Source organism: Podarcis gaigeae (assembly GCF_964106915.1).
Source record: "Podarcis gaigeae genome assembly, chromosome: 11".
NCBI classification, from domain to species: Eukaryota; Metazoa; Chordata; class Lepidosauria; order Squamata; family Lacertidae; genus Podarcis; species Podarcis gaigeae.
Window position 1 is genome coordinate 32,830,636 of NC_139687.1, and position 26,548 is coordinate 32,857,183.

A 26,548-nucleotide genomic window follows, 5' to 3' on the forward strand; every position below is an offset into this window, starting at 1 on the left:
CTATGGGCTTCGGCTGGTCGCCGCAAGGGGCCGGGTAGGAATTTTTCCATTTGGCTAATTGGCTGGTTGTGGAGCCACTTGGTTTTTTCGCCTACCTCGTAGCAATTCGTCACAACTTCCTCGGTTTTGGCGGTAGGCATTGGTCGGGGTATTGTTATGCAAATTAGATCGGGGGGGAGGAGCGCCATCACCTCCCCCATTGCTTGAAGGGTAGTTCGTTAAAGGACTCCGAGGGGCGACGCCTCGTCCGAAACCTACGGAGGCTAGGGCCTAAAGCGCGCCCCCGAGCGGTAACCCCTCGGGGAGCGCCTAGGGATATGCATCTCGGGTAGCTCCCCCTGTTGGTGTTTAACCCTTCCCGGTTAGACCGGATAGTCGGTTAGGGGCCAATGCCTAAAGCCAATACCTCTCTTACCTGTAATCAATAAAGTTGTGGCCATTTTCGCCCATTAACCTAAATACATGTGTCTGGTGTCTTTATTCATTCTACCTGTGGGGGGGAGGGAATAGCCACGCAACCCTAAGGAGTCTCAAAACGGCTAACAATCCCCTTTCCCTTCCTCCCCCACAACAAACACTCTGTGAGGTGAGTGATGCTGAGAGACTTCACAGAAGTGTGACTGGCCCAAGGTCACCCAGCAGCTGCATGTGGAGGAGCGGAGACGCGAACCCGGTTCCCCAGATTATGAGTCTACCACTCTTAACCACTACACCACAGTCAGGGTATCATGCTGCCTGCCCTAAAAGGCATCTTGTTCAGGGCCCCTGAAGCTTGGCAGTGATCAGGGAGGAAAGCATGGCTGACTAAGGAGAACCCTGAATGGGAGAACGCCACGATGCAGCACCAAAGCAGGGTTTCCTAAGCACTTGAGTGGCTGCTTGATGCTTATGAAGTTGTAATCGATGCCATCCAAATCCTTAGGCTCGTAGTCAAGAAATATCTATCTATAATCTCAATGTATTAACCATTAATTAATAAATTAGTTAAAAGTTAAATATCTCTTAAATACAGAAATTCCTCATTGACAAGTGAGGTACAATCTGTACAGGGGAGGTATTGTGGGAAGTATTGTTTTGGTTCCTATCATGCTGTGTAATTTTGTGTTTTTATACTGTAAACCATCATGTGATCCTTTGGTCAAGGGCGGTACAGAAGTTTAATAAATAATAAATAAGAATAAGAATACACGCTGGAGCTACATTTTTGAGGGTCATAGTTTCTGATTATTATTTTTTTACACTATACTGTACACCATAAACTTCTTTCCCAACTCAGGCCCTTTTCAACCCTTAGGTCTTTATTCCACCCCCCCACCCCCTGCACTGTTTCATCGAACCCAGGGAATCAGTATTGACCACTTTTGGGATCCTTGGTGTATGATGATTTGCACAGAGAGCTGTGTTTCTTTAGCCGTCCTGCACCTTGTAGGGGACATAATGCATTTGTGCATGCTATGTTTGTTTGTTTTGAGGTTTTTTCTTGAAATGAAATTAAACAGCAAATTCCAGGAGTAATACCAGTGAGCACAACATGAACCTGATTGCCAGACTGGAAATCAACTTGTGAAAGAGATTTTATTCTATATTATTTCCTATACGTGCATTTATTTACTTGCAACTGAAAAACATTGTAAGAAAGATTGTTATTTTTTAGTACAGGTGGCTCTGCAGATGTTGCTGAACTAGTCTTCCCGTCATCTCTGGCCCTTGGCCATGCTGGCTAGGGCTGATGGGAGTTGAATTTCAGCAACATCTGCAGTGCCACAGTTTTCCCCATCCCTGCTTTAGTCTCTAATCTCCTCTGAAATGAATACATTGTTCTATCTTTTAGGGCTAATCTCTAGCCCAAATGAAGCCTCAGACAGATGGAAATTCAGTATATTAGAGAAATGCAGCCAAAGCAGACATTTTACCAAAATCTAAATGAAGCATCATAATACCAATCATCCCACCATTGGTGGTCACTGATAACGCATTATTATAATTTCAGATAAACCTGCAGAGGAAGATGAGAATCACTGGTGTTATAACTCAAGGTGCCAAGAGAATCGGAAGCCCAGAATATATAAAATCATACAAAATTGCATATAGTAATGATGGGAAATTATGGGCAACATACAAAGTGAAAGGCACAACTGAAGATATGGTAAGTCATTGTCATCAGTATAAAAGCATTTTAAATAGCAATTTAGTGAAAGGATTTTACTGCCTTATAGCAGAAAGTGGGTTTATTGAGACCTTTTTTCCTTGATAGATTTTATTCTGGGAAATACTGGAATAAATTGACATTTTGCATTGAGTAAGACTTTCCTCTACTTTGATTGTTTTATAAATATAGCATTACAAGGCTATAAGAATTCTGTTTCTTATATTTAAATGGTTTTCATTTTAATTAGCCGACCAGTAATTACTTGTCTGCTCTCCATTTAGTTTTGTTATGTTGGCAATTGGTTAACCCTCGAGAGGACAATATTCTTTCAGCAGCACGGCATACCATACTACAAAAACTATTGCAGACAGAATTTTAAAAAATTCAAAACCCTAAATGCAAAGTAGCCCATTCCACGTAACTCTTAAGAAGAGATGTATAGAAGGGCAGACACACAAATTAAGTCTCAACACAATTTCTCTTCTCGTAGAAACATTTGGGGGAGTGATTTGGATTGGGGCTATCGCAAGGGGGGAGAGGAGAGGGAGCAAGTCCTTCATCCCTGCAGCAAGGATACCTAATCCAGATTCCACTGCTCCAGTCCCCCAGAGTGCTCCAGATATTGCCAATATGTTTCTCCCTCTATATTTTAAAAGCAGTTGTGGGGATGGAGGAACAATTTGGATCAGGGCTGTAGTGCAGGAGGAAAGGGTTGTACTCCCCTTGCACCATGGCCCACATCCATATTTCTCCCCCACTTTTTAAAATTTAAAAAGTTTATTGGGATATCCATTCTCAAATGTCTCATGTCATGTGTAGTTTGAACCACAGAGGTATGTTAACCTCTGTGCCTGTAAAGGTTTCAGATCCTTAATATACTATAATGATACCCAGTCCTGTTCAAGGACCTTATCCAAAACTAAATTACTGCTGCTCAAAGAGCTATTATTTCCATGCCACACATTATCCCTACTCCAGTTCCACTATTTACCAATGGATGTGTGCACACAACTATTTACTGAGTGGAACTTACCAAGGTGGATACAGTGGTACCTCGGGTTACAGACGCTTCAGGTTACAGACTCCGCTAACCCAGAAATAGTACCTCGGGTTAAGAACTTTGCTTCAGGATGAGAACAGAAATTGTGCTCTGGTGGTGCGGCGGCAGCAGGAGGCCCCATTAGCTAAAGTGGTACCTCAGGTTTAGAACAGTTTCAGGTTAAGAACTAACCTCTAGAATGAATTAAATTCTTAACCTGAGGTACTACTGTATCTAAATATTCATGAAACTCCATCCATAATGTCCCACCAATTAGAAATCCAGGGAAACAAGGGAATGGTACAATTCTCACCACTACTTGGCAGGATATTCCCCACTTCCACATGACTTCAAAGTTACCTCTTAATGGTAGGTTACCTGTATTCACCCATCTTCAGTTGCATTTTGTTTTACTCCTGCCACATCCATCAAATGAGGACAGCAGACCTTCTGTTGACACTAAATAATTGTATGTAATCATGAACTTTATTGACCCATATTGCCATTCAAATGCATTTTACAATCTGTTGTGTTTTGTCATAGGTGTTCCGTGGGAACGTGGATAATAATACGCCTTACGCAAATTCTTTCACCCCACCAATAAAATCTCAGTACATACGATTATATCCTCAGGTTTGTAGAAGGCATTGCACTTTGCGAATGGAACTTCTTGGCTGTGAATTATCAGGTATGTTGCTGCAATACTTATAATAACAAGAAAGGTCACTTTAAGCAATACCTAAAAACATTATGAATTTATCTACAACTATGTACATACTTCAAATGCCAAATCTGTTTGTTTATTTACTAGAATTAGCTGGTGTTTGAGATGTTTGCATACACCTGAAATGGTAGCCTCCCCTTATCTACATCCCCTCCCCTCTAAATTTATATTTGATTACCATTTTGAAAGACACACACCTGGTTTTGAATTGTTTGTGTTTTACTACTTTTAATAACTGGGTAGCATAGAGAGGTTTATCAGGTGCATCTTCTGATACTGCAGCACTTTGAAAACCACACCTGCCATGTCGGCATTTGCAGTCACAGAATTCTCTGTTGGGTCACGAGTCAGTAACTTCTACTTTATGCAGCTTATTGAGACTGTAGGCTATAAGAAACTTGAGGCTTGCAAGAGTTTTCTAACTGCATTTCCAGAACTTTCCAGGTGAAATTAGGTCTGCTGCTGAGCCTGGTTGCATTTGATGAGATTTGATTTGATTTTGTTTTGTTGCTTTCGAACAGAATCCTTCATTGTGCCTTGTAGCAGAAGTAAATGAACTAGTGGAGCCAATATCAACCCTTTCAAAGTTTTTTGTGTGGAAGGGTCACAGCACAAAAATGTAAAGCCTGACCCAGCTCCTTTTTGCACAAAAGCTTCATTCCCTTGCAGATTCAATGAAACACATAAAATTCTCCATTTTTTTTTCCTTTTTGTCAAAGTACCAGCATTATTTTCATAGGGCAACTGCTACAGTAAATTTGTTTGGAGATTATTTTTATATGATTGCCTTCTTACTGTACAAACAGCCAGCCAGGGCACTAGTAATATATCAAAGCAGCCCATGTTACATAATTCCTGGTCCTTGAGTGACAACAAAACCAAGTTCCAAAATGAAAAGTTAATGCATTAATCTCACTGTGGCCCTCTTCCAATACAGATAGATTCGAAAGTAAATAGAAAATTGTGTCCAGGTGCTTTGGTGTATTAGATTTTCTTCTTGAGGCGTCTCCCATCCATAGGAGCACAATTTAGAATAAGTCCTTGCCAGAATGACTAGGAATTGCTTTGCTCAAAGAACTGTGAAAGCTTCTAAGTGAATCCATTTCAGGGGCCTCATCTTGTTTTAAGGCCATTATACCTCTGAACTGTCATGGTGCTCAGGCTCTCTAGAACAATTGCTGGAACATAAGTACAATTATGCTTAAGGATAAATGAATGTTCTTTAGTTTCTGGTGATCAAACTTTGTTTGGGATGAAAGGCAATAGAGTGTCTCAGTTCATAATAGGGCCTCTTTATTTACTTACTAAAGTTATTTCCTGTCTAAATTTATATCCTGCAAAGGTGCTCAACACAGCTAAGGAAAATAAGATCAATGGGAATTTTAAAAACTTTTACATGCTATTGATTTCCATGGAACAAATACTACATGGCAGTTAACTTGTAATTTTGATTGTGAATATATATAGCAAGGAGCTATGGCCATTTCTGGTTTCCTAGTATATATATTTCCCCTTATCACTATATAACTCAATTTAAGACATACTTTTACAAACATGCATGTAAGAGGTTTAAGGTGTACACACACAAGCATAATATATCAAGTATTCCTCGAGAGTTCTTTACTTTGACAGGAACCTGCTCCATGCAATTAGCTTACATTTGGTTAACTATATTCGATTTACTTCTTTACTTATATTTTAAATTCATGGGCTGTTTTCTACTACATGGTCTTCAAACAATTTAAAGTAAAAAAATAAGTAAAATCATAAATCATGAAACTTCATAACTATTTAAGAAAAATAATATTCTGAAAACTATAGCAGTTCAGCACTGACATTTCCAAATCAACTACCAAGATAAGCTACTCAAAGAATTGGCGACGCCTTGCAGAACAAGTATGAACAAGCTGTCTGATCCATTTCAGGGGAACAGGTCTAGTGGACCCTTCTTGGAAGGAATACCACAGCAGACTTGGTATCATAAAAATGCTGTAAATATTTCTAGTAAAGGACTTGCATCAAACGCATCTGAATGTGCAGGAAAATTAAAAATCTGTCTGGAAAACCATCTGGAAGCTTATTTAAATAGAAACACAATAAGTTTCCATGCTAAAGACGTTTTCAGAAGCACTTCTCAAAAAATTGTAATAATTTGTCAGCTGGTAGGGACAAGTCAAGTAGTTCTGCCCTTGCCATCACAAAGACTTCCCTGTTGCAGGCATTCAAGCTGTATATGCAGTCGCCAAGGGTCAGGCAAGCCAGAGGGATTGTTGTCAGAGGCAAGGTTAGTTGGTGTGGCCCCATGCATGTGATAGTATAATCTGTGAGTGGTACATCCTGAAAGGTGCTTGGTAAAGGTAAAGGGACCCCTAACCATTAGGTCCAGTTGTGACCGACTCTGGGGTTGCGGAGCTCATCTTGCTTTATTGGCCAAGGGAGCCGACGTACAGCTTCCGGGTCATGTGGCCAGCATGACTAAGTCGCTTCTGGCGAACCAGAGCAGTGCACAGAAACGCCATTTACCTTCCCACCGGAGCGGTACCTATTTATCTACTTGCACTTTGATGTGCTTTCGAACTGCTAGGTTGGCAGGAGCAGGGACCGAACAACGGGAGCTCACCCCGTCGCAGGGATTTGAACCGCTGACCTTCTAATCGGCAAGTCCTAGGCTCTCTGGTTTAACCCACAATGCTTGAGTCAGACTAAATAGCTCAAGCTAAGGTGGGTTGCGGGGGTAATGACACAGTCATCATTCAGTGTGGAGCAAACGTCTTGAAATGTGGACTCACCAATGTGTTGTAGGGGTTAGAGTGATGGACCTGGGAGACCAGGAATCAAATTCCCTCTTGGTTATTATTATTATTATTATTATTATTATTATTATTATTATTATTGATTGATTCTATTTCTATGCTGTTTTTTATTCAAATAAATCCCAAAGCGGCTTACAAACAAAAGATAAAAATAACAGAATGGAACATCACAAATGCAGCATAAATTGTATAGAGTACTTAACAAATCATCAGTAAAACAATCCCAAATAAAACAATTACCATTTATGTAACACTATTAACAACAATAAAAAAAGGTAAACATCAGTTACACCAAAAACCATATTACAGGATTCACATTGGCCATGCAGATTATGAAGCTTCCTGAGTGACCTTGGGTCTAAACCAGGGGTAGTCAACTTTTTTATACCTACCGCCCACTAATGCATCTTTCTTAATGGTAAAATTTCCTTACCGCCCACCAGTGCTCAATGGAAGGAGGATTCAGCTTGTGCCGTAGAAACCCCTACCTCCCACTTAGAATCCTGAAATGCCCACTGGCAGTAGGGACCTGGTCCCTGGCGGTAGGGACCAGGTTAACAACCCCTGGTCTAAACTTTTTCACATGGTTGTTGTCAGTGCTTTTTTTCTTTTAAAAAAATGTTTAGGGGCACTCTCAGTTTCCTATTCGTATTGAAATACTGCCCCTCAATGAGGCCAAACTTAGATTCACAAAATGTTCAGGCGTATGCGTATCCCTGTGTCCCCCCAGAAAAAAGCACTGGTTGTTGTGAATATATGTCAGGAGCCCGGCCCTGTGACCAATAGGACTTTGCAGGACTGGGGCCTTCCTAAGTTTGTTCTGAATAGTCAAGGTGTGGCCTCACAGGTGAGGCCGATTGGTAACTCACAGCACCTGGTGGCAAGAGCTAGGAAGGGATATAAGGTCAGCATTTCCCTTCGGCTCTTTGCCACAGCAACACGCTCCCTGCCTTGCTGTGGTTGGCTTCTTGCTTTCTGATCCTTGAACCTCAGCTTCTTGACTCCCTCCTTCTTGATCCTCAGACCCCTGACTTCATGCCTCCTTGCTTCCTGACCCTCAGACTCTTGGCTTCCTGACTCCTGGCTTCTGGACTTCAGTTCCTGCTCCCACTCTGCCATCTTGCCCCCGGTCCTGACGTCCCCTTCCGGGACTTCGATCGCCCGTGAACCAGACCGTGACAATATAACATTAAAAGAGTTGGGGGGGGTGTATGCCACCTTGAGCTCACTAGAAGGAAGATGGGATATAAATGTAACATTAAATGAAGAGACATACAAAAAACAGCCACCAGAGAGCAGAATTACTGAGAAGAACCAGGCTAGCACTTAAATCAAGGCTTCTGTCAGACTATTGCAGTCCCCTCATCCCTGTCCGTTGCCATGCAGTCTGGAGCTCATTGAAGCTGAAGGCCAGCAACATCGTAGCTGGCATCAGGTTCAATAAAATGCCATTTGTATGACAGAATAAGATACCATTTACTGGTGTGGGACAGTTGAAGCAATTAAATGATATTTCCTTATATCCCATACCATTGCAATATAAACCCCCAAGTATGGAGCTGCAGTCCTTGAATGCATAAATATCCACACACTTTGATTTTGGAAGTAGGATAGCTGGCTTCAAGCGGTTCTTGTCATTAATGGACTACCATCTTTTTAAAAATAGCATAAACCTTTATGTTTAAAGTTATTTATTGTTGGGCTCTTGAATTGATTGTATAAAGGGATGATAAATTGCTGATTGGGGGATCTTTACAGTGGTTTACCTGGACTTAGGCAAGGGAGGGCTTAAAAAAAAGAAAGTTCAATTAAGTTTCCTTTACCATTTCAGCTTGGCTTCACAGTCACTTAAATTGTAGGTGGTGTAGGAGTTTCAGCATTTTAAATTCACATATTACTATCTGTGTATATCACTGCTACCATTTTAGTCTCAGTCTGTCTCAGAATGCCTCAGCTTTTTTTTTTTAATCTGGAGAAATGCTAAAAATGAAATGCAGTTCCCAAGGAGAAATGCCCTTGAAAATCAATAGCAGTCCTTAGAAAACCTACAAATAACAGACTTCAGAAATACAAAAAGATGTTGCTTCACCACTCACATCCTGTGGGGAAAGCAAGTGTAGGGTGGGGGAAGAGAGATGCCATAAAACGGGGACATATTAGGCTATAGACACAATAGTGGCTTAAAACGCAGGTAGGCCTTTTCCCCCTGCTGTGTTGCAGGTTGTGTTTGCATGCTGTTACACACACCACAGAGGGGATGGGGGTGTCTTCATCCGATGCACATTACCTGCTTTGTTTCCACGTCCCAGCACCACACATTCATGAAGTGTCACCAATGGCTGTCTCAAATGTACACACCTCAGCTCAATTTCAAAATGAATGTGGCTTTGAAGATTAAAGCTTAGTTTGAGGGTAGAGCAATCAAACAGTAGTATGTCTCAATAAACTACAAGATAGCTCAGCATTGTGGGTAACATCATATGCACACTGTTTCAAAAGCCAGAGGTGGGAGGGCACTAGAGCCAGAGTAAGTGGTGATGTGTACACAGCCATCCAAGCAGTGACTCATTTGCATGTTCAGACCCAGAAACCTCCCCCCTAAATAAATCCACACTTTACTCAAATTTTTGGTTTGGTTTTTGGCAGAATTTAGGCCACAACTTTATTGATTACTGAAAGTGACTGGTCGCATAGGCTCTGGTTTGGCTAGCTCCCTGCCATGCAGGTAGTGCTGACCCAGGGTTCCAGCATAGGTCAGCCAAGGGTGAACACCTGGATAAGCAGAAAGCTGGGAACGGGCTAACTCTGCCACCCAAATGTCCCCCTAGACTCAGGCACGGGCACAACCCCCTCACAGTGGTTGACCAAACCAATGAGTCCCTGGATTCCTTTAATGGAATACCCTACACATAGGGATGGCGAGAGTGTTCGCCCATCCCTATCACCTGAACCAGAACCTATCCACAACCTTACAAGTTGTGATGATTTGCTATGCGGCAGGCAAAACTCAAATGCCAACAGCCAATCAGCCAAGTGGGGAAAATTCCTGCTGTGCCCCCAGTGGCGTAGCGTGGGCTGTCAGCACCCAGGGCAAGGCAAGTAATTTGCGCCCCCTAACCCCCAGATGTTGTGCCCGGCCCCCCCTACACCCCCACGCTACGCCACTGCGTGCCCCTGTCCCAACAACAGACGACACACGACGGCATAGCAAGGTCAAGCACAACAAGCCCTAAAAGTAGGGAGAGATGGGCAGGTGTTCCGAATGCACGCGCTGAAATAGGAAGCACTGGGCATAAATAGGTCTCTCAAACCATTTGAACTGCGTCACATTGGCCAGATTGGATCTACCAATCGGATGTTGTGGCTTACCAGTTGTACCCACCCACAACACAGGGTGTCTAACCGCAATACGTGCCTTTTTTAAGTAAGGACCCGATTTCCCAGCAATAGATCAAATCAAAATTTTGACAAGTCAGTCAAAGTTTTGACAAGCCCAAGGATCATTGATAAGGAACCAAAGAACTGAGTGTTGCTTAGCATTCAAACAGGGATTGCAAGAAATGGTGGCTGATAATCCACAGGAACAGGCCTTATACTTGCTTAGATCAACAAGTAATCGATGGTCTACCTATCAACCTTCAGATGATGCTGGAATACAATTCCCATCATCCTTGACAATTTCCCATGCTGGCTGGAACTGAGAGCAGCTACAGTCCAACTCTGTAGGACTGCAGATTTCCCATCCCTGGCTTATCAAAGTTGTCTACCCAGTTTAAAAATCTTTCAATTAACCAATAAATTAAATAGAATGGATAGGGATTTGAGAGTATCAGCTTAACCATTCTGACCTATTAGGGACTGCTGCCAGCTTCCTTGACTGGTATGCACATTTCCTGTGCAAGGTTCTATCAACTAATCTGATGCATGAAAAGAATTTTGATTCAGTTCTGCTTGCTCGAAATCTCCAGAGCATAAACTACAAAAGTGTAAAGTTTATACTTAGTCCTGTTAATCAGTATGTGTTTCAGCTCTTGGATCTTCAGGTGATGGGCAGAATATAAATATTTGAAATAAGTAACAGTTGCAGTTAATTTTATTATCACCATAGCAAAAACTATGAAACAATACATAAACACATAATCTGTTGTTGTTGTTGTTGTTTAGTCGTTTAGTCGTGTCCGACTCTTCATGACCCCATGGACCAGAGCACGCCAGGCACTCATGTCTTCCACTGCCTCCCACAGTTTGGTCAAACTGGTAGCTGGTAGCTTTGAGAACACTGTCCAACCATCTCGTCCTCTGTCGTCCCCTTCTCCTTGTGCCCTCCATCTTTCCCAACATCAGGGTCATTTCCAGGGAATCTTCTCTTCTCATGAGGTGGCCAAAGTATTGGAGCCTCAGCTTCAGGATCTGTCCTTCCAGTGAGCACTCAGGGCTGATTTCCTTAAGAATGGATAGGTTTGATCTTCTTGCAGTCCATGGGACTCTCAAGATTCTCCTCCAGCACCATAATTCAAATGCATCAATTCTTCGGCAATCAGACTTCTTTATGGTCCAGCTCTCACTTCCATACATCACTACTGGGAAAACCATAGCTTTAATTATACAGACCTTTGTTGGCAAGGTGATGTCTCTGCTTTTTAAGATGCTGAGAAATAATCTAGTATGTATTAAAACAGCTTCCTGTTTAGAATTGCATACGTATATTTGTTTGTTCATATTTTATCATTTGCATTTGTCAGTTGTCAGATATCACAAGTTACTTAGGTTACATAAAACACATATAAAACAGAGCATACAAGAATGAAAATAATTTCACCATAAAATCCCACCACTTCTGGCCCCAACTAATTACGGCTGTGCAGTAAGAACCAGGACAGTGCGCACAACCATGTTTGGCTGATGCATAATGCAAGACTCTGAATTTCACGTTTTTTAAAAAAGGCATCGAGATAAAAACTGGAGCAACAAATCATTGGGTTCAGTTAGAGTGTTTTATAAAGGCATCAAATGAAGTCAATTCTATAGTGATGATCACACTGTGCTATCATTCCGCTAGAGGTCTCCAACTAGTGGTCAGGTCAAGGTCAGATCAAGATGCAAAAACCTTCAAAGAACATCTGCTTGCAGAGGAAGACATGATAGTGAGATGGCAAGACTGCTTTAACAGATGACTCTCTGTGACTTTCTTTCTTTTGTATAATATCTATAATCTGCACAATCCTGCTGAAAAATGCCATTTCTAACTAAATATACCTGAACAAAAGTTTAGATGCTTTGAGAAAAATAGAGACATGGGATTTATGAAAGAATGCAGAGTGGTATAAATATAGTACACTGTAAAACAACTTTTCCTTAATGGGTAGGTAGCATGGCAAAAGAGTATCATGGTGACAAATGAATACCCATAGTAGATAAATATAACTTGCTTTATTTTCCAGATTTTGACATTAGAATGGGGAGGCTGTAAATCAGTTAAATCATTTGCTGATGGATACTAATACTGTTCATCAACTAACAAATTAATGGAAAATTTAATATAGCACTGCAGTACGAACTATGACTACTGGCTGACAATACAGAATTGCCTTGGCTAAGTGGTTTAGACAAGCTGTTTGCTATTTATACAATCTGAAGTTAATTCTTCATATCCAGTCATTTCCAGGGATGCCTTGGAATGCCACCAAATTCTGCCTAAAGCAGAAAGCTAAACATACAACCACTTTACCATTTTATAAGGTGTATTTAAAAAAATAAATATAAAGTTTTTAAATGTTCCTTCAAATGCTCTTAAGTAGTATTTACTCATGCATTGTTGAACTACAGTTTTAAATGATTGTTAAGGTTTCCAAATTGCTGACAGTAAGATTTGTACACTTTGAATAAATATGTATAAGAGAAGCAACATCTGGATTTATAGGCTGCCTAAATAGATATCCTCAAATAACTTAAATTCTGTAGGTTGCTCTGAACCTCTGGGGATGAAATCGGGACATATACAGGATTATCAGATTACTGCTTCCAGTGTCTTCAGAACACTCAATATGGATATGTTTACATGGGAACCTAGAAAAGCTCGTCTGGACAAACAAGGCAAAGTGAATGCCTGGACATCGGGGCATAGTGACCAGTCGCAGTGGCTGCAGGTAAATAATTTGTAGTAATTATTGGGATCCATTTTTCTAAATAATATTTTTATGGAAGGACATATGCTATCATGTATGAATGAGTTGGCTGTACTGAGTGAATAATACTGCAAAGGCATATCTGAGTGTGTGGTCCTTTAATTCATCATATTTTTTATTTGATTGATTGTGGTTCAATAGATGCAAATAGGCAAGTGGAAATACAACAGACGGGACACCTAGAAACCCATGTTATGATGTGTCTGTTGACTCTCCCCACAGAGTGATAGGATCAATCCAGAAAATGCTGAAATACAGTTTAATGGATGGAATATCAAGAAGCCTGAGCCCAAAAATCTATAGGGAATAATTGAATTCCTTTTATCAAAATCACAGAATCCCTTTAGATACAAGACCATGTGAACTTCTGTCATAAAGACATGACCAGTGCTTTTACGCATTTGAACATTAAACTCCAAGTTTCAAATTTGTCTCAGAGGGTTTAAATGACATAAATTGCTGATACGGATTCTACACAATAATTCTTTGAACATCCACATATACGCAACCCAAGCTGAGGTACTACTGGGAACAAATCTTTTTAAATCCAGGTACTTATGCCTAACTTCATTATAGTTCATGCTGTTAGAAGAATCTTTCAAGTGAACTGAATCTTTGAACAGACAATCTTAAATCCCAGCTGGAAAGGTTTTATATGTGATTGGTTGGCTGTGTCATGTCTGTGCTACAGCAATGGAAGAAAAGTGGCTGATTTTAATTGAATATTTTTGGATCAAATTTACAAAATCAGATTCACTGAACCATATTAAATCATTCAGTTGTAAATTCTCCAGAGCCATAGAATTGCAATTGATTATTTGTCAAAGCAAATAAATGTTTGAATTTGATTAATGACTTCTGAAAAAAGCATCATTTCTCACATCTCCTGGTGTTTCGGGTTTTGGTGAAGGAGGTTTTTTTTGTTTGGGGGGTTTTTTGAGGGGGAGGGGCGGCTGCAAAAAATGCATTAGACTACTACTCCAAAATTTGCCTTCCTTTTAACGTATTTGGCTCTAGTAAGATTGATTCTGCACTATAAATTCATTAAGAAGCTGTACACATTGCTTGTTTTCAGCGTTGGGGTGATTTACAAAAGTTCCTCGGAAGGCTAATATGCAAAAGAGCAACAAATCACCAAGCAAGAAGACTATTTGACCAGTCACTGCTCAATTTACATATTAGAAACATTGTAGATTGCATTGTTTTGAAACCGCTGCCAGGGGAGAATGGAATTCTCAGCATGAACCCTTAACTGTGCCAGAAGTGTGCTACTAGCCTCCTGCAATCTTTTCACATATAAATTATAACTTATTAGCTTTTCCTTCTTCAATTTCTTTACCTGCTGTTGCTAAGCAATTCAACAGAGCGATAAACATATTTGCTTTGAACTCACACATGGAGGGGGAAGGGGACAGACAGAACTTGTAGAACTTCCATGTCTATTTATTATCTCATGAATTGAAGATGGGTATATTCAGTCAAGTCATTAATGCACTGTGATATCCCAAGCCATAGCAAAGAGGAATATGGATTTACTACATGGAACATGCTGCCAGCTCAACTATATAAGCAAGCCAGTGAGGAAAGCAATAAGGCACTATGACTTGGAAGAAGTCAGGGTCACCAAGCCACCCCTCAAGTCACCAGGAGGTGCCCACATTGCGGACATCTCACTCTGCTTTATAAAACGTCTGCTATTTGGGAAGGCATTTGATAGAGCAGGTCAAGGATTCCTTTTCAGCTGAGGGGCACATTCCTTTCCAAGAAAGCTTCAGAGGGCCACATTGCAGTGGTGAGTAAAGCCAGAAAAAAAAATGTGTGAAATAAGGGATGTAAAGTTTATATTTTTACTATAGGCTAGTTTCTACACACACTTGCATACTGCTTTCTAGACAAGCAGGGTGCATTATCAGAGTTCCAGTAGATATTTCAGCTGGGTAATAACACTCAGGGTGTAAAGCAGGCTGTGAGAGGTGTGGCCTGGGGAGAGGAAGCCAGATAGAGGTCTGGTGGGCTGCATTATGTTCCCAGAACTGAGCCTTTCACTTGTGGTACAGAGACAGGAGAGGATCGGCGTGGGGATTCCGTGCTTCTGACCCGGAAGAGCACAGGAAATAGCTTGAATTCAGACATGGGTGCGCACGCTCCAGCCCACCGAGAGGTCTCTCGGGAAGTGGACTGGACCAGCCTCAAAAAATGTTGCCGGCCCCTGATCTAGGCTAACATAAGAAGGTGCCCCCCCCCCCAGCACACACACCAGAAAAGCTTTTTAGAGGTAGAGATGGGAAGGAAATTTGATTCAGTTCACTTTTAATTACCTAATTTCTGAACCAAAACACAACCATCATACGAAATTCTGTACTTGCAGTTCTACAAGCAAGTAACGTACACAAAAATGCATACGTTAGTGTATGGTGTGTGTATAGTTTCATATCTTAGTGAAATAACATACAGAGATGTTATTTCTCCCACTGAGTTTCCAACCACATTTCAAAGTGTTGGTGCTGACCTTTAAAGCCCTAAACGGCTCGGTCCTGTATACCCGAAGGAGCGTCTCCACCCGCATCGTTCTGCCCAGACACTGAGGTCCAGCACCGAGGGCCTTCTGGCAGTTCCCTCCCTGCGACAAGTGAGGCTACAGGGAAGCAGGCAGAGGGCCTTCTCAGTAGTGGTGCCTGCCCTGTGGAACGCTCTCCCATCAGATATCAAGGAAATAAACAACTACCTGACTTTTAGAAGACATCTGAAGGCAGCCCTGTTTAGGGAACTTTTTAATGTTTGAAGTTTTATTCTGTTTTTAATGTTCTGTTGAAAGCTGCCCAGAATAGCTGGGGATACCCAGTCAGATGGGCAGGGTAGAAATAAATTATCATCATCATCATCATTATAGATGGATTCTTTAAAGGGAAAGTGCTTTGCAGAAATGTGTATGTTAGGCAAAACTGCATACAAATATGTATATATTAAGAGAAATTCATACAAAAATGCCGGTGAATTTCCAAGAGGACTTAAAAAAAAGTTCCTTGCCCCTAGGATCTCTTGTTAAAATTTAAGGATCTGTTTGTTTTTATTGCATTCTATAAAGAACCCTTGTAAACTTCTTCAGAGTCTGGGGGAAGGATTCGTGCCAATTCAAAATCCTTTCTTAGGGGGGGGGGGGAGGAAGAGCAACATCTATTTCCAGACTAAGGTAGGAGGTAGGAACCAAGGGATACAGCTCCTCCCTTTGCCTGACACAGACTCTCTCTCTCTCTCTCTCTCTCTCTCTCTCTCTCACACACACACACACACACACACACACACACGAGAGAGAGAGAGAGAGAGAGAGAGAGAGAGAGAGAGAGAGAGAAATTAGATGGCAAATGAGAAAGTAGGAAATGCATGCAGACAGGCCACTTTTCTGTCTCCTGCTGATCTCAAAAAACCAAATTCATTCGGGGACAATGTGGTATTACTTTGAGGTACATTATTCCACTGCTGGCGACAATGAATCTGTGGTTGTATGCAGATGGGCAGGGAATTAGGGAAGTGAGGAGGCGAGGCAATGACAGCCCTTATTATTTTCTCTAACAATTTATGTTATGTTCCAAATGCTTTCTCCTGTTGTACCTGATTGAGTATACAAATTGATTCATTCTGCATCCAGGTGGCTGCTGGCAGATTTTCTGCCAGTCTGAGAAGAGTAATGCCTGTCCCCCCCCCCCCCCTTCAAACTATACAAAAACCCTGTAAGGCAAGTTATGGTTTCTGAAGAGAAATTATTCCCATTTGACACACACACAGAGAGAGAGAGAGAGAGAGAGAGAGAGAGAGAGAGAGAGAGAGAGAGCGCCAAAGATAATGAGGGCAAAAAATTATTTGGCAATGTAATTTTAATGTCAGAAGGTGGAGGTAACAGCTACAGCAAATGTGTGCCTACGACAAACACTACAGAAGGCAAATACGTCTGTCACAAGGAAGTGTGAAATGGACCATATGAAAGGACTGAAGGAATTATACTTTTGCCATTAATATGATACTAGTTGCATTGTACCTGTGCTTTGCATTTCTGAATACATTCCATCTCAGCATTTATGGATGACACCCACTGATGCCTGTGCACTTCTGTAACAAAAAGCTACTTGCACAACTGTACTTCCAGTTTCTTCCCCTGCCCTCTGGAGCCCCCTGTGTGCATATGCTGGAAATATGCATCCAAGATTATTCCCAGACATCTCAATTTTATGGGATAATAATAATAATAATAATAATAATAATAATAATAATAATAATAATAATAATACCTGCCCATCTGGCTGGGTTTCCCCAGCCACTCTGGGCAGCTTCCAACAAAATATTAAAAGACAATAGTCTGTTAAACATTAAAAACTTCTCTAAACAGGGTGGCGTTCAGGTGTCTTCTAAAAGTCTGCTAGTTGTTTTTCTCTTTGACATCTGGTCAGAGAGCGTTCCACAGGGCGGGTGCCACTATCAAGAAGGCGCTCTGCCTGGGTCCATGTAACATGGCTTCTCACAGTGAGGGAACCACCAGAAGGTCCTCAGCACTGGACCTCAGTGTCTGGGCAGAATGATGGGGGTGGAGATGCTCCTTCAGGTATACTGGGCCGAGGCCGTTTAGGGCTTTAAAGGTCAGCACCAACACTTTGAATTGTGCTCAGAAACGTACTGGGAGCCAATGTAGGTCTTTCAACACCGGTGTTATGTGGTCTCGGCAGCTGCTCCCAGTCACCATTCTAGCTGCCACATTCTGGAATAGTTGTAGTTTCAAGGTCACCTTCAAAGGTAGCCCCACATAGAGCACTTTGCAATAATCCAAGCGAGAGATAACTAGAGCATGCACCACTCTGGTGAGACAGTTCACGGGCACATAGGGTCTCAGCCTGCATATCAGATGGAGCTGGTAAACAGCTGCCCTGGGCACAGAATTGACCTGTGTCTCCGTAGACAGCTGTGAATCCAAAATTACTCCCAGGCTGCGCATCTGGTCCTTCAGGGGCACAGTTACCCCATTCAGGAACAGGGAGTCCTCCACACCTGCCCGCCTCCTGTCCCCCCAAAACAGTACTTCTGTCTTGTCAGGATTCAACCTCAATCTGTTAGCTGCCATCCATCCTCCAACCACCTCTAAACACTCACACAGGACCTTCACTGCCTTCACTGGTTCTGATTTGAACGAGAGGTAGAGCTGGGTATCATCCATATACTGATGAACACCCAGCCCAAACCCCCTGATAATCTCTCCCAGTGGCTGCATGTAGATGTTGAAATAACAACAACAACAACAACAACAACAACAACAAATTTTATTCATATCCCGCCCTCCCCAGCTGAAGCCGGGCTCAGGGCGGCTAACAACAATAAAACAGTACAAAGGTACAGCACAAACAACCCTCTAAAACCATTCATTATAAAATTAAAGCATGGGGGAGAGGACAGAACCCTAAGGTACCCCACAAGTGAGAGCCCAGGGGTCTGAACACTGATTGCCCACCACCACTTTCTGAACATGACCCAGGAGGAAGGAGCGGAACCACTGTATAACAGTGCCCCAGCTCCCAGCCCCTCTAGATGGTCCAGAAGGATGTTATGGTCGATGGTGTCAAAAGCCGTTGAGAGATCCAGCAGAACTAGGAAACAGCTCTCACCTTTGTCCCTAGCCCGCCGGAGATCATTGATCACTGCAACCAAGGCAGTTTCAGTCCTATGATGAGACCTGAATCCCAACTGAAAGGGATCCAAATGGTCTGCTTCTTCCAGGCATGCCTGGAGTTGTTCAGCAACCACTCGCTCAATCACTTTGCCCAGGAATGGAATATTTGAGACTGGGCAATAGTTGGCCATATTGGCCGCATCTAAAGATGGTTTTTTTAGAAGCAATTTGATAACCACCTCTTTCAGTGGGTCTGGGAAGGCTCCCTCACAGAGAGAAGCATTCACCACCCCACGAAGCCCATTGCCCAGCCCTTCCCGGCTAGCTTTTATAAGCCAGGATGGGCAAGGATCAAGGAGACAGGTGGTTGGTTTCACTCGTCCAAGCAGCCTGTCCACATCCGCAGAGGTAACAGATTGGAATTGATCCCATGCAACTTGGCTAGACAGGACTAGCACTCTCCCACCCTGGCCCTGTTCCCATGGTGGAGTCTACCTCTTCCCAAATCTGAGTGACTTTATCTGCAAAAAAACTTTTCAAAATCATTGCAGGAGATCATGTGGCACATACTGGGCCCCAGTGGAGCAGGTGGTTCTGCTGAATTGCAAACCACCTGAAAGAGTCTCCTGCTGCTGTTTTCTGCAGATGTAATAGAGGCGGTGAAGAAAGTCTTCTTCGCCGTCGCTGTCGCCACTTGGTAGGCTCGACATTGAGCTCTAACCTGTATCTGGTCAGCTTCAGAATGAGTTATCCGCCACCAGCGCTCTAGCCATCTCAGCAATTGTTTCATCTACCTCAGATCCATGGAAAACCATGGGGCTGTCCAGGCTCCATGCAATCGGAGAGGGTGCTTCGTAGCCAAACGGTCAGTAGTCCTGGTTAACTCCACGGTCCAGCGGGCCACCAGGGAATCAGCTGAAAGGCCATCAATATGGGATAAAGATAAAGATAAAGATGAAAATGAAGATAAAGATAAAGAAGCGGATTGATAGCATAATCCTTTTCATGTCTGTATGTCCCCTCAGAATCCCAGGTTATAACTGAACAAGTTTTCAAGGCAATTTGAAATGAAAATAACATTAAAATAATCTCCATAATATAAAATTAAAAGACAGTATATTGGTGAATAAAATTGCAGGTAAACTTTTTGAGCTCAACCAAAGGCAGTATCAGACTAGCATTGTCTAAAAAGAAGAAGGTGGACAAGTACAAATATTTCCACACATTTGTTAAAAATAAGGCACCAAGTGTGCTGCCTCAGGAAAGTATTCATAGATACATAGGAGCATTCCAAAGGCAGGGTGCCCCAGCTGTAAAGACACTCACTGTCATTGCTGACTGCCTAAACATAAGTGGGGTGGGGTGAGGAAAATACATAAAGGCCTCACATGAATTCCTAATTTATTGATTTCCCAAAAGTACCTCATCAACCAACCATAGGCTTCACAATCTTAGTGAGTGCTTAAAAATACAAAGATATACTTGAGAGTCTAATCCAGACATGCTATACATCAGTTCTTGAAAGTACTTGTGACTCAATTTGATATATCTCTTCCTCTCAAACATTGGTAAAAAATGTGCTTTTATTTCCTGATTGCAGTAACTTGCCTTGCAAATTTCAGAAGGGTAATGGAGAAACTCACATGACCAAAGCAGATGATTCAATCTGTAAAAGCTTTTTAAAAATTGAAAACATAAAGTACCAATTGAAATAGTCATTTTGTCCCCTGGCATACAGCCTACTCTCTGACTTTGTCTTTGTCTCTACTTGTCATGCTGGAAAAAACATTAAACTTTGCCTTCTTTACGTGGTATTAATTCCCATTAATTATGCTGATTAGTGATAATATGGACTCCACAGCATCCAAGGGCATTACCTGAGCAATGCACTTGACCCAGTTTCTGGAGGTCATCGCCTCACCCACTTTGCCCTGCATATGATTTCAGGCTGAATCCATTATTCATATTAATAGTGTTGTTAAAGTGTACACTGTGGCATTGCCCTTTTGAAAATTGCTTTTAACTTTGCAAAGCTTCCATTCACCATTCATTTTATGAAAATGTTTATGGCTACAATAGAATTTAGGCATTCCATTTCAGTTTATTTTATTTCAATTTTTAGAAACTTTTTAAAAATGCAGCATTTAGGCTATAAACCTCTGGAAAGTAATTGAATTTATTCTGGCCAGCCACCTATAAGGACATTATTAACAAGGCAGGGCAGAAAAAGTTTCCCAGAAGTTTATTTTACAATCAAGAGTCCATGAAATAAACAGAGGTAAGTGGTAGGGACATTTGAGGGTGTGTATGTTTGTTTGGTTTTGCCTCCTTAGGTTCCATTTTCATTTAATGGCATGATAAATAGCTATAAAAAGATGGTATGTTGCTATTAATAATAATAATAAATCTCCACTGCAAAATGTATGACATTCAGAAATAATTAAGGTGCCTAGTTTTTGTGATAGGGAACTGATAAACAATAATCTGGCGTATTAATTTGTGATTCCATTCTTAGCTAAACCTGAAAAAAAGCTTAAACTTTAGGGGCTCCTCCAGATTGCCTGTTAAGTGAGCATTTGTCCTGCTTATGCAGTCGTTAGAATTTCTCCAGTCTTTATTGAGACTTTCCCACCAGGTCCCAAAATTGAAGTAGTCAAGGACTCAACTCATAGATTCACTGTTGCTTTGCTGTAGCAGAGGGGCAATGCTGCTTAAGCGGAAATGTCATTTTGGTCATGCCAGCTGGTTGCTGGATTATCCTTATGTTGCTATAAAATTCTTCTCAAGGAGACTTATATAAGTTTCAGGTGCTGAAGTCCTTTTTATGGTATTGTCAGGAATGAGCCAGTTCCAAGTGGAACTTTACAGCCAGTTGCAGAATATGGGCAGAAACAGAAAGGTTTAGATTTGACACAGGCTGGGCAGGGGCTACAGCTGCCTATGCCAACTCCCTCTGACCTTCAACGGCTTGTTGTCAAGGGAACAACTGAAAATGGGCTGGACGCTCTCAGGATGCTCAAACAGGTACAAACAGGCACAGAGACAGGCTTTCAGAACAGGAAGAGGTTGGAGCTGATCCAATAAGTCCGTAGAGTTGGCGAAAGGGAGGGCTGCTGGACAGGAAGCAAAACAAGAGACGTAAGGGGCAAAGGTTCAGTATCTTCTGTAGGAAGACGGGAACATGGACTCCTGACAGGTATTCATATTGGAGAGCCTACACTTTACATGTAGAAGGTCCCAGGAACCTCTAGGTTAGATTGGGAGAGACTCCTGTCTAAAACCTTAGAAAGCCACTGTCAATTAATCCAGGCAATAGTGAGTCACATAGGAGACAACTCCTAGGGGCCAAGGTCCCTTCACCCCCCCTAAAATATTTGAGAGGGCCAACCCACCCCCCATTCAATTGCCATTCAAATGGTGTCCATGTGCCGTGTTTTGTGATCGATTATGTGGGGCAGGGCTTAACCCCCCCCCCCATTTGAGTGCAGTTTATTATTATCAATATTGTGTTGTTTTTTAAAATAACATATTCACAATCATAATAATTTGTGGGCAATTCCTGCCCCCCCCCAAAATCAGTTAAGACACTTACAGATCGGCAAAAGTCTCCTCCAGAAGATAAATCTTTCCAAGATGCCTGAAGCAAATAATTGAAGATGTTTCACCTACGGCTGAAGGAAAGGCATAGCAAAGTGCCATTTATTTTAATGGGGTGTCACAAAATTCACCTGCAAGCCTTAGAGACATGAAATGAAATTGGCCAGCAGCATTCTTTATAATCAACTATAATTGATTATATTTAGGAAGAAATAAGAATAGAAAGTTGAGAACCTCAAGGCATATTAATTTGGATATGTGCATGTTTTCTTTAAATGTGATCCTTTACAAAATTTTGATACCTTATAGGTCTGACCAAAAAGGGTAGAGAAGGCATTATATTTAAGCAGCAAACATTATTAGTTCCCCACTTAAAGTTCACTATCCTCCCAGAATGCTTAGCACAAGATATAAATTATAAATTGTCCCACTTGTCAAACCTCTCTGCTTCTGCAGTACAGGTACATGTCAGTCCCATTTGACAGTATTTAAATATATCTTTGAATGTCAATGGATTCTGCTTCTCTTTTGCCAAGTAATCATTGAAGTGTGTACTTTATCTTATAGACAGACTTCAGATATTAGTTTATAGTTTATAGCCAGAATATCAGCTATGTTACATTATGAATAGCTAGGGGACTGGTTTTGAGTGGTGTGGAATATAATAAAAAATGAATTTACATAGACAAAGAAGAAGAAGTGTGCATGCACACGAAAGCTCATACCAAGAACTGACTTAGTTGGTCTTTAAGGTGCTACTGGAAGGAATTTTTTTTGTTTTGACTATGGCAGACCAACACGGCTACCTATCTGTAAAAGAAAATGATGGCAGCCACTGTTTTTCATTCCAGTCTTTTAAACTGATCACAGATGTTATCACTGGAAATAGCAAAGAGAAGAGCTGAAATATTGCTTTGTCTGACCAAATGACCTGTGCACCACTAGTCTTGGTCATTATGGCCACTGAAGGAAAAATATGTGGGAGAGGGGGGTGGGTGGATTGGCTCCAGAGAGAGGTTGCTTCGAAACTTATCAAGAAAACATGATAGTAACATGGGAAAGGTTAATCACCTTGTCCTATAGGCTTGCATTGACACTATGATCCCACAAAAAAGGGCAGCAAAGAATTTGCTTCTAGACCACACAACTCTTTGTCCTAATGAAGGACTAAGGTGTACGTTTGCTAGATAGAAGCAAAGGAAGTAGGAAGTAGGACTTCACAGCACTTTCCTTTCCTCAGTCTGGAATGAAACTGTTTTGTTTCCTGAGATTCTTAAACCTGGATATCACTTGGCATATTTGATCTATCCATAATCTTCAACATTTGAACTTTCTCTTTCCTTTTCCAAACATTGAGGGTAGCAGAGCCTCCAACACACCTCAGATGAAAATGGGTTCATTTCTCACTCCCCTCCCCACAACTGACCCTCCCTGACTCCCCATTTTTGTCCCCCTCCCCTCGTTGCAGAGCATTTTCCTTCAGAAGAAGGGTGAGTGCCGCCGCCACCACTACCCCAGTGGGACACAGTGCATAGGCCCACCACCATTCTGAGAAAACCCCTTTATCCTAGTTTTATTTTATCTTATTCTCTGGTAGATTTACAAACATACAACAATAAATAATTTTTAGAAAGGGGCAAGATTATATACAGACACAAATAGCATTAAAAAATAATAATCAAGACTTCTTGTGCTCTGCTCCACCTTTCTTCCTGCCCAGGGTGGTCTTGTGACAGCACTGGCAGAGGAAATAGGGGGATTCTGTGATGACATCAGAATATGATTACCAGATATTTTTTTCAGTGAATCCAGGGACCCTTTTTTTTAATTATTTTTGGAAGATGAGTCGCAACAGGGAGTCAGTAGTGGGGATGATGAGGCAAAAGACCCTGGACCCAAGCACACATGCAAGTTGTAAAGATAAAGGCTAAAGGGACCCCTGACTGTTAAGTCCAGCCGTGGACCACTCTGGGGTTGCAGTGCTCATCTTGCTTTATTGGCCGAGGGAGCCGGCGTACAGCTTCCGGGTCATGTAGCCAGCAGGACTAAGCCGCTTCTGGCGAACCAGAGCAGTGCACAAAAATGCCATTTACCTTCCCGCCGGAGTGGAACCTATTTATCTACTTGCACTTTGACGTGCTTTCGAACTGCTATGTTGGCAGGAGCTGGGACTGAGCAACGGGAGCTCACCTCGTCAGGGGATTCAAACCGCCGACCTTCTGATTGGCAAACCCTAGGCTCTGTGGTTTAGACCACAGCACCACCCACATGTTGTATAAAAGTGCAAAGCCCTTTTTCGCACCCTGTGAAACATAAATGTGCAGAGTTTTTAAAAAACTGGACAACGGCCATCTTCCCACGACTCCTGAGCCTCCCCAATCAGTCTAAACAAAGGGGGAAGGGGGCAAGAGATGTGTACTGCCGGACATCCCTGGTTCCCCTTCAGCAGTGGTGGCGGCAGCGGCAGTCAGCAGCCCAGAGCCAGCCAAGACACATCATATGGGGACTTCTGGAGAGGAAAAATGGTGGTTGCTACGACCATGAGCAGCTCCTGAAGCCAGCCAGAGCCAACTGCACTACCAGGCTAGCTCTGGGCTGCTGAGCCTGCCACTGCCACATTTCCCGGGGACAGATTTGCAAATCTGGGGACATTCCGGGGACAGAATTTGTCCAGGAACAGATTTGCAAATCTGGGGACAACTGGTAACCCTGGGTTCTGACCCAGGATGGCTTTCAAAATTCTGGGACGGTTTCTGGAAAATCAGGACGCATGGAGGGTATGAAGTAAAGGCAGAGAATTGGACCAGCATCACAGTATTTCAGAATCTGCAGTATTTGTTAGTTTACTTCTGGAAAGAGAAGAATTATCACTTGAGGCTGCTTGGTAGTGCCACCTGTGCCCTTGAACCCATGTCTTATGATATGCAAGTATTCTTAATATATCACATAATTCTACATGGTCTTGTTTTTAGTGTTACTCTAGATGTGCGAGAGTATACTAATGTGTGATCTCAGCTATCCCAAACCATGTTCATGTACATATTTTGATGTCCTGGGGGAAAACATAAAAATGAGATGTGAACAGTTCGTAGTTACTCAGAACAGGTTCTCTCTCAGGCAAACACGCACACCTGAAACAATATCTATAGATACTCCCAAGTAACCCAAAACAGATTGCATCACACACTTCCAGAATACGTCAAAACATGCACTGGAGACTCTTAAAGACATTCCTCTTCTCTGTTCCTGTCTGTCCCAGTATCCATCTGAATTGTCTGCTTTAGAGGAGGAGAGGTTTCTGGGAGGAGAATGAGCAGGCTTGCAACCTAGAATAGTAAACTGCTTTGCTGTTCAATTTCACTAGTACTCAATTTCATGTGTATATAGTTTGTGCTCACTGTAAATGTTTGATCTACTATAAATTTTTATTGCACACATTTCTGCATTCCATTAAGTTGATATAAAAGCTATAAAAGGTATTCCTTAGGCACTACCCCCTCATCTAAAAAAACCTCCTTTTTTAAAAAGCAGGCAATTGTACTGTGTTATTTTAATGTTTCACAGTACAGCTGTATTCAGCATAAACTTTGACTTGCATAACTGCAAATTTTAGGAAAAAGAAGAATGCCAGTTTCAGGTTTCCAGCAGTCATCCACAAATCCCTCTGAGCATAAATGACTACATTTTGTAGATTACCAACCAAATATATATATAGTTTTATAGTGTTCAATTATGCTGAAAGCCCTGGAAAAGGTATGCTTGGCACTTTTAGCGTTGCTGTCTTCCAACCAAGTCCTTGAACAATCAAAGACTGCTGAGGGGTGGACAGCCTTTGTCTGATCCTTGGCACTAAAGGCTGTAGATGGGAAACTTTCCTCCTACTGACTTCTGTAAGTTAGCTGACCTTAAGGTCCAAGGCCAGTTTTGAACAACATTTTCCCCAGCAGCCCACCCATTGTTCAGAAGGGCCACCTGACCCTCCTGAAAAGCCTGTTGTATGAACAAAGTATCCATACATTACAAGAAAAGAGCAAGGTTCTTTAATATAAGATCATGAGGCTTGCGGGGTGGAAATCAGATGGTTTGATGGAATTGCATTAGAAGCTACATATATGAAATGGAAATTGCATCAACAGGTTTAGGTAAGGTCAAGCAAATAAGCCCAAATCAGTAATAACATATTGGTCTCTGAACAAAACTGACTCATGTAAGGCTACTGGAATTTAATGTAATACAGTATTTGACAAATCCAGGATTTATTTTTAAAATGTAGTATGGCAACTCAAGTTACCTCATTGTCAGGGCAAGTCAGCTTTGCAGTTCCACTATACAACTAAGCATAAAGAAGTGCAAAAGAAGCACGAGTTTCATTTATTGGGAATGAGTTCTGA

The 26,548-nt window shown here is 41.9% G+C and overlaps 1 protein-coding gene across 2 annotated transcripts in view; it reads left to right on the forward strand.

Moving 5' to 3' along the window:
• Window positions 1-26,548, forward strand: part of EDIL3 (EGF like repeats and discoidin domains 3) — a 234,709-nt gene that overhangs the window by 171,230 nt on the left and 36,931 nt on the right. For both annotated transcript variants that reach the window (XR_014556287.1, XM_083703244.1), the window contains exons 7-9: window positions 1,991-2,146; window positions 3,732-3,876; window positions 12,687-12,871. Coding sequence is in view for 1 of the 2 variants with exons in the window: in XM_083703244.1 (XP_083559370.1) it covers window positions 1,991-2,146; window positions 3,732-3,876; window positions 12,687-12,871 (486 nt within the window). In the remaining variant the exon portion in view is untranslated. The remainder of the gene's footprint in view (window positions 1-1,990; window positions 2,147-3,731; window positions 3,877-12,686; window positions 12,872-26,548) is intronic.